Genomic DNA, 14,698 nt, shown 5'->3' on the forward strand with positions numbered 1-14,698 from the left:
TCTCCTTGCTGCGCCTGTGTCTTCTGTGCTAGGGCTCGCAGCGGTGACTCATCGTCTGAGCCTGAGCACATGTGCGCCTCGCACGCCGCTCTTCCTCCGGCTCCATCGGTGTCAGCCACAGGCAGGATGGCAGGGCTTCCTGGCTCCATCGGTAGCGTCTCGGCGGGCGAGGTGAGTGAAGCTGCGCTCGCGGTCGGCCCGGCCTCCAGCCTTGCTAGCGTCTCCTGGTCGCGGCCGCCATCTTGGCATGGCGCCGCCGGCGGCACCGCATCGGCCGTTGTGGGGGATCCACCCGCTCCCGCCGCCTTCATGATACCCTTGGGGGGTCTTCCCGGGTCGTGGGTGGCCTCTGCCGCTTCCTGTCTCACCTGGGACTCCTGGCTCGTCGCCCCTCCGAGCACCGGGGTGGCGTTGCCTTCCAGTCCTGCAGGCCGCAGTTCCCTTCCCGGCTGTGACAGGGTCCCAGGCTCCGTAGCACGGGTGAGATAGGCCCCTATTTTGCCCTGGGATGCAGGGGGTTGCCCTGAGGTGCTGGGCTTTTTCTTCTTTGGGGCAGATTTGCCCATTATAGATAAAATACCGGTGGTATGGAGGATTGTTTTGAGGAGCTCCAGCAAAAAGCGTCCTCACTCGGCCATGTCTAGCTCCGCCCCCCAGTGAATCTAAGTTTGACCAAGTTAGTAGAGGAAACAGAAGCAATGGACTAGAACTAGGAAGTTGAACTAAAGAAAAATTAAATTTATTTTTTTGGGTCCGGGATAGTCAAAGCATTAACAGGGTGAAGTCACCTTGAAGGAACAGTTACACCCATATCTATCTTATATGTTATATAATGAGTGATAGGGAAGCATAATAATAAGAAGGATGTTATCCAGTGCCAGTATGCAAAGGACTGTGATACATCTTTGGCTTTACACAGAAAGAAACGAGATAGGATGATGAAACTTTACATTTATTCCACATACTCTCCTCTGATGTCAACACACTTTTTACATCAGTATTCCAAGTTCTGTAAGCCTAGCAAAAAGAAGGATTTTGGTTGTGCCTCAAACCAGGCATTCGTAGCAGCCATGGCATCAGAAATGGTGTGAAATTTGGTACCCTTGAGGTGTTTCTTCAAGTTTGGAAACAGATGATAGTCGGAGGGAGCTAGATCTGGTGAATAAGGTGGTTGGTCAACCAGTTGGAAGCCCAGTTTTGCCGTGGTCGCTTGTGCAGTGTGAGCAGAGGCATTGTCTTGCAGGAACAAGATTCCTTTGGACAGCTTGCCTCACCTTTTGGCCTTCAGAGCTTCCTTCAATTGGTCCAAACATTCAATGTAACACCTTGCTTTGATGGTGGAACCCTTTTGAAGGGAGTCTACTAGCAGCACGCCCTCCTTATCCCAGAACACAGACACCATCACCTTAGTGGCTGATTTTTGCCCCCTGAACTTCTTTGGACGATGAGAACCACTGTGACTCCACTCTTTTGACTGCTCCTTGTTTTCAGGGTCATACAAATAAATCCAGGTCTCATCCATAGTGACCAGTTGATCCAGGAAGTTCTTATCGGTCTGGAAACGCTGACAAATGGACTGTGAAGTTTTCACTTGCATGCTTCTCTGATGTGTTGTCAAACATTTGGGGAACCACATTGCAGATAGCTTTCTCATGTCAAAATGTTCATGGATAATGACACAAACACATTCACGGAAATCACTATGATGTCTGCTATTGCTTTAGCTGACATTCGTCGATTCTCCATTAGGGGGTTGTGCACAGCATTGACGATCTCCGGAACAACAACCACTCCCTGTCATCCAAGATGTTCCTCATTATTGGTGCTGAAGTGGCCCGTTTTAAATTTGGCAACCCAGTTCTTAACTGGGAATATGAAGGGCATTGATACCCCAATGTCTGCGACATATCACCATGAATATCCTTCGTGGAATTTCCTTGCAGAAACAAGAATTTTATCACTCCTTTACTCTCAGTTGCCGTGAATATCGCATTAGACTCCGCCATTTTGTTTTCCCGCATGCGTAGAACACTGTTGCTATAAGCAACAAACACAAAATTTTGAAAACATATATTAGACACATAAGGCTTTCATTAATTACCCGATGTGTACTGTGGCTACGTATGCAGAGAGCAGGGAGCCGGCACTGACAGCGTGAGAGCGGTGGACGCTGGTAACGAAGGTAAATATCGGGTAACCAAGGTAAGGGCTTCTTGGTTACCCGATGTTTACCGTGGTTACCAGCGTCCGCAGAAGCCGGCTCCTGCTGCCTGCACATTTAGTTGTTGCTCTGACGCTGTCACACACAGCGATGTGTGCTTCACAGCGGGAGAGCAACAACTAAAAAATGGCCCAGGACATTCAGCAACAACCAACAACCTCACAGCAGGGGCCAGGTTCTTACTGGATGTCACACACAGCAACATCGCTAGCAACATCGCTGCTACGTCACAAAAGTTGTTCCTTAGCAGCGATGTTGCTAGCGATGGTGCTTAGTGTGACGTGGCCTTTAGTGTAAAACATAGTATGTATTAGGTTATAAACTGCATCAGGAGAATTCCCAGGAGCGTATTGTACCTATTGGTACTGAACTAAAAACATCTCCTGGCAGATTTCAGCCATGAGCATGAGGTTGGGAGAAAATGTATAGAGTCAGAGAATCATGCCACCATCCAGCTGAATCATAATACATCCAAGATTTGTGTATACACTAGAGAAAGACTCAACAATGTCATTTTGGGAGAGTTGGTTTAGAAAAAGCCCCAAAGCTACCTCATTCTTTAACTTACTTATTAATCCTTTCATTGTCCTTCTTGCCCTGATGCTAATCACATATATTGGACTATATCAGATTTACAGAAGGACCAATAGACTGGACGCCCAACTGTACAGAGGTTGGCTGGGCATCATGAACTCAGCCGGAGACAGGGGGTAAGAACATAAGACAAATCCAGTCCTTTGTCCCTGAACCAATATATATATATATATATATATATATATATATATATGTAGCGCTCCTGAATCCTGAAGCCATGAGGGAGCTAAAATATACTGCATCCCCACCAGGATGCAGGGCCTACCCCCTAGGGACCCAGAAAACCAGTGTCGGTAACACACCAACACTCCAGGTAATCCCAGTTTTCCCCAATCATCCCCCATAGAATTGTACAAGGCTAGAGTCAGACCAATGGATGGCCGCCTAGAGGTGGAGCCACTCCAGTCCACTAGTCAACCCGGTGGGGGAGGCAGACAGTGCACAGTCAGACAGAGGAGTCAGAAGGAGTCTAGCAGTGAAAGTGAGCAGACGGACTGACCGGAGTGAACAGTGACCTGAGGGCCCAGGCGGTTAGTTGCCGGTGGAGTACAATGGAGTACTCCTGGAACTACGCACCAACGGGGTACAGAATCCTAGGTCAGGCAAAAGCTCCAGGCAGACCTGATAAAATCTGCACAGTGAGGGGACCATCAAGGACCTTACTGACCTTGAAGTTTGGGACTCAGTAGCAAAGGGAGAACTGGGGACAGTACCAGAGACTCCAACCTCACAGGGTTTACGCTACCGTCATACAGACTGCTGAAGAAGACAAACAGTAGGGGACCCCCAGCCGCTCTACGCCACGGGGACCCACCAACCAAAGACAGGTGCAGGGGAAAGAAGCCACCAGGTCACTAAACCAGCACTGGGACTAAGGAGACCTGTGGTTAAGACCAGCCAGCCTCGGGTGACCAGTTACCACCAGAAAGTGAGTAAAGAACCAGTTGCACTGAAACCCTTGTGTTGCCTACCTTCTTCCGACACCTGTCACATCACCTACCCTCTGGGGCCCGGCCCTGCTTGCGGAGGGCCTAACATCCAGGCTGCCACTAACACCAGCCCCAGTAGTGAACATTGTGCAGCAGCAGCTCCATCCCCATAGCCGCAACACCCCAAGTGGCGTCAAGTATAAACTTTATTCAACTATCCCCTGTAAATACTGTATATCCCCTTTTCAAAAAGCACCCAGGGCTTGGAACTGGGCAACGGCCACCAATGTGGCATTCCCCCAGTTATACACTTTTCGGGACCGAGTACCCCATAACCCTGGGCGACACACACATAAATATATACAAATGTGCATGGTGTAAGTTTCTGGGTATACCGCCCCTATTGAAATTCCGTATGTATGGCCTTTAGTATATTCAGTATATCACAAAAATAAGTACACCCTTCACATTTTTGTTAATATTTTATTTTATCTTTTCATGGGACAACACTGAAGATATTACACTCTGATACAATGTAAAGTAGTCAGTGTACAGCTTGTATAACAATGTAAATTTGATGGGCCCTTTAAATAACTCAACACACAGCCAATAATGTTAAAAAAAATTGCTGGCAACAAAAGTGAGCAAACCCCTAAGTGAAAATGGGGAAATTGTGCCCAAAGTGTCAATATTTTGTATGGCCACCATTATTTTCAAGCACTTCCTTAACTCTGAAGGGTATGGAGTTCACTAGAGCTTCACAGGGTGTCACTGTAATCCTCTTCAGAACTAGTGGAAGAGGCGAACTTGCACCTCTCCATCTTCTGTTTGAGGATGCCCTACAGATGCTCAATAGGGTTTAGGTCTGGAGTCATGCTTGGCCACTCCAGCACTTTTATACTTAGTTTCTTTAGCAAGGCAGTGGTCATCTTCGAGGTGTGTTTGAAGTCATTATCATGTTGGAGTACTGCCCTTCAGCCCAGTTTACGATGGGATGTAAAGGATATGCATAGAATCATAACACGGGCCGGCCATGGGCTGTACGGTAGAGCCATTGCAGAGTCTGACCAGTCAAACCTGGAGAAAAATGACTTTGGGATAGCCGGATATGTTAAGGTTGGTAACTACATGACAGACAACAAAGAGCTTCATTCCTGAATCAAGAAAGATCCAGAAAGCCGAAGATGGTGTATTCTGTGGATTGAGACGTTGGGTTTTGGTGGACAACAGGGAAGAAGCGATGACCACAATGGGTGATGTCTAAACACCTAGGTGCCGTATTACAGTATACTTCATTCCATCCTAAACACCCACCAGTTATTTATGGGATTGAGTAGGCAAATAAATTCCAGCACAACACTTCCCCCAAATTTCATTGTAGTATTCTTGACAACATGGAGATTGTAGTGTAAACGCTGACCATATGCATTTACACTACTGGAAAGAAAGAACCCTGCTGATTGAAAGAGATTACACTTTACATTAGCGAGAAAGGACCCCACTGACTATAGAGCTTACAATCCACAGAAGAGAGACTTACCTATGGATTCTGGAGATGGAAATAACTGTGCCGTAGAAACTGTACTCCACTTGAAACCGCTGGTTTGTGATGGCTCAGGTACTGACCAGCACTGTAAAATATAAGGTATGATAATCCACGAAAAGTCATAACTGAAGAACATTATGGGTAATCCCGCGCAGCAAAACAAAAAAAGTCCACTCTCTGAGGCCTCTGATGCTCTCTGATGCCTCAGCATTGTGAGAAATGGTGGTGGGAAAGTTTTGGGTTTTTTTGCGAACTGAAAATCGAATCTCAATGTGTTTGAATCTGCGTCAATCTGTTAATTTCAGGAAATTCAACTCAAACTTGATCCTTGGATCAATCCACTCATCTCTATTTACTACAGTACATGATGTTCACCATCAGTTCTAATAAAACTAGATATTTAGCTATTATTGTACATATAATTCTAAATTAATTTTAATTTTCCTAACATTTCTTTTTTTAGTATCTTGTGGAGTGTGATGAAATTTTATATATGAAAGATGGGTACATTTCTGAGCAAGGAACACATACGGACCTAATGAATTTAAAGGGTGATTATGCTTTTTTATTCGAGAGTATGCAGCAAACCGTGAGTATATTTCCCCTAAATGACTCATTCTTTTGTCTGTAAATTTACTCAGTAGCTTGCATGCATATTGTCTTTAAAGGGGTTGTCTGAAACCAAAGCTGAATTTCATACTAAAGAGGACTTTTCACCATGTTTTTCATGTTGTACTGAAAACACAATGTAATAGTGGATGCAAAACAGAATAAAACATTTTTTATTTTATTTTTTTTATTGTTTTTTAAATTTTCCTCTCCATTGCAGAGATATTAGCAATCAAAATATATTTCACCTACATTTGTTAGTACAAGTGGTTTTTATCAGACAATTTTCACTGGGGGTGTTTCCTTCTTTCCCCTGTATGATGCTGACCAATCATAAGCAGCATCAATGGACAGGAGAGAGAGGGGAGCCAGCACGATCTGAAATTGGCATGCATCATATAAAAAGTGCAAATTCACAGATTTATTCCAACTGTACTACAATAAAAAAAATGAGATTTTTAGCAAATAATTGATCAATTTTTTGAGCCACCCCTGCCAACGTCACGGCAAATCTCAATAGGGGGGTCCTACTCTACATTCTGTATTTCATGTGCCATGCGGCCTCCTAGATAAAGTTAAAAGCAGAACCATAATAGAGCACACATACCTGTAACCTGTATATAATAATAATAATAATAATAATTTTATTCATTTATATAGCGCTATTAATTCCACAGCGCATTACATACATTTGCAACACTGTCCCCATTGGGGCTCACAATCTAGAGTCCCTATCTGTATGTCTTTGGAGTGTGGGAGGAAACCGGAGTACCCGGAGGAAACCCACGCAAACACGGGGAGAACATACAAACTCCTTGCAGATGGTGTCCTTGGTGGGATTTGAACCCAGGACCCCAGCGCTGCAAGACTGCAGTGCTAACCACTGAGCCACCGTGTCGCCCATATATATAACCGCTTCTATGTTGCAAAAAAGGCATTTGTGGATAGAGACCAGCCCAGGTGCCAATTTCAGATCGTGCTGGTTCCCTTTTTTTCTCTTTTTTTTATCAATGGACAGGAGTAAGAGAACACGCCTCCACAATTGCTTGGAGTAGGTTTCACAGTATGTGAGATGTATAACAGACATTTCTGAACTTCTGATCTAATCTCCTGTATGATTAGAAAGCACAGGCAATTTACATGTTTCTGATAACATCCCTGTTGGTGGAGGGCAGCATAGTTGAATTTAACTGGATCAAATTATAAAAATCTCTTATCAGCTCACCTAATCCCCTAGCATTGTCACCTCTCTTGTACTGCCCCTCCCACCACACTGCCTATCCAGAGATTTGTCAGTGATAACACTTATGACTGTTGTGATCAACTTCTACTCACTCTGTAGTGAGATCAGATCATGGTCTCATAACATCTCACACAGGAGAACAGACTCCTCTAGTGTGAGATATGTAGTGAAAGCTTGATCTCACTGTGGAGCCAGTACAAGTTGCTTGAGCACAGCAGGCATAAGTGTAATTACATCTCATAGAGACCAGCCTAGGCCCTAAGATGGACGTCTCAAAACTGAAATGGGACCATCATCAGTGACGTCTGTTTCAGGTGCTGGTTTGGTCTCCATTCTCCCTACTTGCCACATTCTCTCCTATTCAATGTTCTCATGCTGGCTTGTCAGTTATCTTTAGATCCAACAAGGGTGTGTACTGTCAGCGTGTCAGTGCACATTCAAAGGAATAGAGGACAGTGAGCAGGAACTGAGCTTGCGTTGGAATTGACAACTGGCGCATGCTCAGTAGAGAAGGGATTAGCCGAGCCCATGAAACAAATGTCACTGATCAAGCTTCATTTCAGAGTGGTGACGGATGCAATCACTGTAGTACCAGCCTCCTGGTGATGTCCCGTTTGAGAATCCAGAGTGCATGCTGGGATACCCAAATGAAAAAACAAACAAAATAAAAACAGGCAGTAAGGTAGAGAGGGAATGAGAGGTAATATTTAATTAAAGTACATTAGAAAAGTCATTAGATTATTAAAGTAATTAGATATTAAGCATGAAATTGACCTTTGGTTCATTCAAGTTCAGAATTAGAAAGACATACCTGTGTCCTTCCGAAAACAGTGCCTTGTCTACAGGTTGCATGTCGTTCCGCAGCTCAGCACCATTTACTTCAATGGTGGTGAGCTGCAATACTACACACAACTTGTAAACAGGTGGTGCTGTTTTGGGAATAAGGCAGCTATGTTTTCCCAATCTTGGGAAACCCCTTTAAGACCCATTTACACAAAACGCTTTTTAAAATAACTGACGAATATTAGAAGAATATTTCCACAAATACAATTATAGCTGTAATTTTCTAATACAAGGTAAATTATAGCTTTATATGTATTGTACAGGTTGTAAGGTCACACATTGTATTTACATGCTCTGTGAATTGCCTGGACACATATTCATTCTGTGCCGCAACAGTGGACTGAAGCGAGCGTAAAGTAGAGAGTCATAAAAGCAAAGGATGCAGTCATTCTTACCTGAACATCCCATATGATTGCTGATCAAATGTGCCTATATAGTTACATAGTTACTTAGGTTTTAAAAAGACCTAGGTCCATCTAGTTCAACCTTCCTCCACCAGTTTTACATTTGGTCACTAAGTCATTTATAACCAACAATGTTGTGTGTACTGAGGAAATCATCCAGCCCTTTTTTAAAAGCTGTTATAGTATCTGCCATTACTACCTCTTGAGGTAGGGCATTCCACAGTCTGACCGCTCTAACTGTAAAGAACCCTTTCCCATTTAGCTGTCGGAATCGCTTTTCTTCCACTCAACGTGAGTGCCCCCTGGTCCTTAGTTTTGTTTCTCGGAAGGAATAAGTCATGTGCCAGTCCTTTATATTGACCACACATGTATTTATACATATAAATGAGATCTCCTCTGAGACGTCTTTTTTCTAAGCTAAACATATCTAACTTTTTCAACCTGTCATCATATGGGAGGCCTTCCATTCCTTGTAGTAGTCTAGTTAGCCGCCTTTGAACTGACTCTAACTTCTGAATGTCCTTTTTAAAATGTGGAGCCCAAAACTGGATCCCATATTCCAGATGTGGCCTTACAAGTGATTTATAAAGGGGTAACAATATGTTGGGATCACGGAATCTAATCTCTCTTTTTATACACCCTAAAATCTTGTTAGCTTTAGCAGCTGCTGCTTGACATTGAGTGCTGCTGCTCAGCTTATTTGTAATAAGAATACCCAAGTCCTTTTCCTGTTTTGTAGTTCTGAGTTTACTTCCATTTAATGCATTAATGCATTTAACGCAGCTATAGGATTACTCCGTCCTAGGTGCATTACTTTACATTTATCAACATTAAATCTCATTTGCCAAGTATCTGCCCATTCTGACATCTTATCCAGATCTTTTTGTAATATTGTACTATCAAGGTCAGTTTTTAATAACCTACATAGTTTGGTGTCATCAGCAAAGACTGACACTTTACTATCAATCCCATCCACAAGGTCATTAATAAAGAGATTAAAAAGAATCGGTCTTAGCACAGATCCCTGCGGCACCCCACTGCTGACTATAGCCTATTTAGAGAATGTACCATTTATGACTACTCTTTGTTTCCTATATTTTAGCCAATTCCTTACCCAGTTGCATATAGTTTCCCCTAGTCCTTGCTTCTGGAGCTTTAGTATAAGGCTATTATGTAGCACAGTATCAAATGTCTTTGTAAAAAAAAGGCAAAGGATGCAGTCATTCTTCCCTGAACATCCCATATGATTACTAATCAAAACTGCCTATATAGTAAGAGAGGAAAATAAAGACATGGAATCTGGATAGGGTCTAAGAATGAAGGGAGCCATGATGCAGGGGACCAGGAATGAAAGTGGGAGACTTGTTGAGAGCAAGGAATAATAGGATGAGCCTTGCTGATGTCCAAAATTGAAACGGAAACCATGGTGAAGACCAAGGATTTGAACTATGATAAAGGACATAAGGGGCTTTCATCAAAATTTGAGTTTGTTTATTATTTGCTTCAAAGTGGTTATAATTAATACTAAACATATTGTCACAAATATTGCTATCTACAACCGATGCATTAAATACTGTTTTCTCTCAGGCTAAAGATGTTAATCACACATTATACATATTCTTTGTAAACATATATTCAAATTACGGTATATATTTTAGAAGGCCTTTGAGCAACTAAAGTAAATGAGAATGCAATATTGCTTCAGTTTTTTAAGCATTACAGGGTTTGAACTTCCTGGTGGGGTTGACCACTGGAACCCCATTGATCCTAATGGGGCTTTAATTAGAACCATTTGAATGGAGTGGATGTCAAGCATATGCATCTCCAATCTTTCTCAATAGGAGTGCCTTCCTATATTAGAGTGGAGCGTGGATAGGAGACATTGTCTAGCCTTGGAGGCACTGTATAATGCTTAAAGGGTTATTACCATCTCCGAGATCATATCCTAATATGTAGTAGGTGGAATAATAATAATATTAGCAAATAAATTCATTTAGAAATGTAGTTGTCACGGTCGTCTCCTTGTTTTTGGAAACTTGTAGCAGCTTGAGGACTGGAGCCCCTTATCTCTAATTGGGACTATGCTTTTAAATGTTGTTTCATTTCCTTTGGTACTGAAGTAGTTAAATGTCAGTTTTTCTGCCAGTAGCTCTTCTGCAGTTAAGGTCAGGTGCACCTGCTTTGTAGACACCCCCCCTTGTGCTTAAATAGCTAGGTCTCCCAGCAAGCTTTGCTGACTTCACAAAGCCATTTGTATTAAAGCCACCTTGGTTGAAGGAAGCTGCTGTGGATTTTCCAGAAGTCGCATCCTATCCATTTTTGGTTGTTTACCCCCACATTTATCTCTCCTACCCTCTGTTCTCTTTAGTGCAGCGGTGGGTTTAGTGAACATCATCCGCCTCTCACTAGTCGGGGCCTCTATAGGGTTTCTCAGGGACTCAAGGTGATGCTCAGCGACGGTTGTGGAGACTGTATAGGGACTGGCTAGGAGAGTAGGGACATCTACAGGGGAGGTTAGGAGGTGTCCATCTACTTTCTCACTAGTCCCATGGCCCACCATTGTTATTGTGTCCCCAGTCTTTCCCCTTGACTGGTGTTTGCAGGTGTGTTTTTTGTTGTGTATCTGACCTCGGCTGATCGGAACACGTTCGCCACGTGCGTTGCGTGACAGTAGTATAGTTCTCATTATTCACTATGTTGCTTACCTGATGTTCAGGGCATTGCATGACTTTAGGTATCCATGGTTATAACCACCAGCAACTAACAAACTAACTAACTGTGACTTTTTGCGAGATCATAACCATGGATACCTAAGGTCCTGCAATGCTCTGAACATGAGGTAAGTGACATAGTGTATTAGAAGAATTATACTACATTTCTAAATGGAGGTATTTGCTAATATTATTATTATTATTATTATTTTTTCTTCCACCTACTACATATTAGGATACCCTCTTGGAAATGGGAATAACCCTTTAAAGGGGATTTTGGATATATTTTGTTATAAGGCTAATAATAATTCAGGTAGTTGCTAACTACCGACGTTATCCTGTTTGACAGCCATCTACCTGCTGCTTAAGTATAGTGAGCCAAATGTCAACCAGCATCACGTCTGTAGTGACCCTCTGTCTGCAGAGCTAAGTTTGAGAGAAGGTGCTGCTCTGTTGACTTGAGATGAAATTAAGGAGATGAATACTTCCCGACAGCTCTTTTGCAGAATCATTGATGGTTTATATAGTTGGACCCCCTGACAACACAGCATATTTTGTGTGCTCCTTTAACAAACATGTATTGAAAGCAGACCACCCCATTTAGTGTTAAAAATTATTCCAGATTTTTTACCACATATGCAATACAAAATACATTGAAGAACAATACTGTTTATATGGCTACTTTGTACTCTGTTTTATAAATAGTTTGAAATAATTTTATTTTAACAGAAAAAAAAATTCTGTCTTAATTTTTTACAGAATGTAATTAAGGGAAATACACAGTGTTCTGAAAAACAGATTGACGACATTCAATGGAATGAAAATCAAGGTAACATAGCAAAAAGTAATATAGCCATGGTTAAAATAGTTTTTATTCAAGATCATCTTAAAACCACACCAATGAAGAATATATCCAAATCAACAGATCTTTAGTACCCATGGTTATTATCATTTTTATTATTATTATTATTTATTATTATAGCGCCATTTATTATATGGCGCTTTACATGTGAAAGGGGTATACATAATAGGGACAAGTACAATAATCATAAACAATACAAGGCATAGACTGGTACAGGAGGAGAGAGGTTACACAATAGTATATGTAATTCAGAGAAACAGATCAAAATCTGGAGTAACCGGAGAACACAAAATCACAGAAAAATACTCCTAAAATTTTGTACCTTTTATTCATTAACAACATAGTATAAAGGCCGCTTTACACGCTACGCAATTGCTAGCGATGTCGAGCGCGAAAGCACCTGCCCCCATCGCACATGCGATATCGTGTGATCGCTGCCGTAGCGAACATTATCGCTACGGCAGCGTCACACGCACATACCTGCTCTGCGACGTCGCTGTAACCAGAGAACCGCCTCCTTTCTAAGGGGGAAGTTCGTTCAGCGTCACAGCGACGTCACAGCAGCGTCACCGAACTGCCGCACAATAGAAGAGGAGGGGCGGAGATGAGCAGGATGTAACATCCCGCCCACCTCCTTCCTTCCTCATTGCGGGCGGCAGCAGGTAAGGTGAGATTCCTCATTCCTGCGGTGTCACACATAGTGATGTGTGCTGCCGCAGGAGCGACGAACTACTTCGTACACCGAGCAGCAGCAATATTCGAGAATAGGGGGCATGTCACCGATGAGCGATTTTGACCGTTTTTGCGACGATTTAGAATCGCTCATAGGTATAACACGCAAAGACATCACTAAAGCAACCGGATGTGCTTCACAAATTCCGTGACCCCAACGAGATCGCTTGAGCGATGTCGCAGCGTGTAAAGCGGCCTTAAAACCGTGAAAAAGAACTTATGTGAAAATACCCTAAGAGTCTAAAACACAGATTAATTAACCATGTAGTGGACCAGCCGGCGGTATATCCCAGCAAAACAGGGGAATGGTTATATTGCTCCACCAGTCAACTTTACAATCAATGCTGAGTCAAATGTTTACACTCATTATAAAAGCAATCAACCACAAAGTAATTTTGTCTAGATTCAATAATTATCCATATACTGAAAAAAGAGAGGTATATGTTACTGGGAGGTGTACAGATAAATTTAGCAATATATCTCTCATGTGATAATAGAAAATGTATATATGTGTTAGAACTATATGTGGTTTTTAGTTGTATAGGACAAGATGGAAAATATGTAGTTTACTGTGTTGGTATAAATTTTACATCCAGTATTCTTTTATGCCCAAGGCAACATTTTAACCCCAATATTTTACCCGACGCATTTCGCCTCCTTGGGTGGAGGTTCATCAGGGGTATGATTATAACATATGTTCCAAATATATCAAATAATTTTATACGTCACATCAGAAAAAAACAATAGATTCACATTGCTCAGATTGTAAGGATATCTTTGAACTGAAATTAGGTTCCTCAGCAGGACCTCTTTTCTCATAGATATAGGTAAAATATATCTTTGTACCGTGTTAGCCAGAAGAGATAAAAAAATACCATGCCTGATAAAGAGACCTGAGTAGTCTCGAAAGCTTGCTATTATTACCATCTTTTCAGTTAGCCATTAAAAGTTATCAACCACTGAGGACTTCAGTTCTCATAGATATAGCCTCACTATGATGAAATATTTCACATCAGAGAGATCTTGCCTGTAACTGATTTAGAAATATTTTGCAATAGCCAGTCAGTCCTTATTAGATTCATTCCTGTGACTGAATCTCTCATAAAGTGTTAAGCGGGCTTTACACGCTACGATATTGCTAGCAATTGCTAGCAATATTGTACGCAAAAGCACCCGCCCCCGTCGTGCATGCGTTTTCGTATGATCGCTGCCGCAGCAAACATTATCGCTGCAGCAGCGTCACACTCACTTACCTGGTCGGCGGCGTCGCTGTGACTGCCGAACAATCCCTCCCTCAAGGGGGAGGGACGTTCGGCATCACAGCGACATCACCGCGACGTCACTAAGCGGCCGGCCAATCAAAGCAGAGGGACGGAGATGAGCGGTACGTAACATCCCGCCCACCTCCTTCCTTCCGCATTGCGGCCGGCGGCAAGTAAGGTGACGTTCCTCGCTCCTGCGGTGTTACACACAGCGATGTGTGCTGCCGCAGGAGTGACGAACCAGATTGATAATCAACCATTACCGATTTTTGGTTTTGGGACGACCTCTCCATGGTGAACGATTTTCACCATTTTTGAGGTCGCTTAAGGTCGCTGGTAAGTATCACACTCTGCGATACCGTTAATGACGCTGGATGTGCGTCACTAACAACGTGACCCCGACGATAAAACATTAACGATATCGTAGCGTGTAAAGCCCCCTTTAATCACTTCACAGCCCCTGCTGTGAGATCGCTGCTCATTACACACAGTGCTGGTTCGTTTTTTTTATTGTTGCTCTCCCGCTGATAAGCACACATCGCTGTGTGTGACAGCGAGAGAGCAACAATCCTGAATGTGCAGGGAGCAGGAGCCGGCGTCTGACAGCCTGCGGTAAGCTGTAACCAAGGTAAACATCGGGTAACCAAGGTGGTTACCCGATATTTACCTTCGTTACCAGCCTCCGCAGCTCTCACGCTGCCAGTGCCGGCTCCTGCTCCCTGCACACGCTAAGTTAAGCGGT

The 14,698-nt window shown here is 43.0% G+C and overlaps 1 protein-coding gene across 2 annotated transcripts in view; it reads left to right on the top strand.

Annotated features, from left to right (window-relative positions):
• The window catches only part of LOC142291690 (ATP-binding cassette sub-family C member 5-like), a 229,614-nt gene that overhangs the window by 159,320 nt on the left and 55,596 nt on the right, over positions 1-14,698 (top strand). For both annotated transcript variants that reach the window (XM_075336404.1, XM_075336405.1), the window contains 2 exons: positions 5,754-5,879; positions 11,860-11,929. In XM_075336404.1, the coding sequence (XP_075192519.1) occupies positions 5,754-5,879; positions 11,860-11,929 (196 nt within the window). The remainder of the gene's footprint in view (positions 1-5,753; positions 5,880-11,859; positions 11,930-14,698) is intronic.

The sequence above is a fragment of the Anomaloglossus baeobatrachus genome, chromosome 2 (genome assembly GCF_048569485.1).
Source record: "Anomaloglossus baeobatrachus isolate aAnoBae1 chromosome 2, aAnoBae1.hap1, whole genome shotgun sequence".
Classification (NCBI taxonomy): Eukaryota; Metazoa; Chordata; class Amphibia; order Anura; family Aromobatidae; genus Anomaloglossus; species Anomaloglossus baeobatrachus.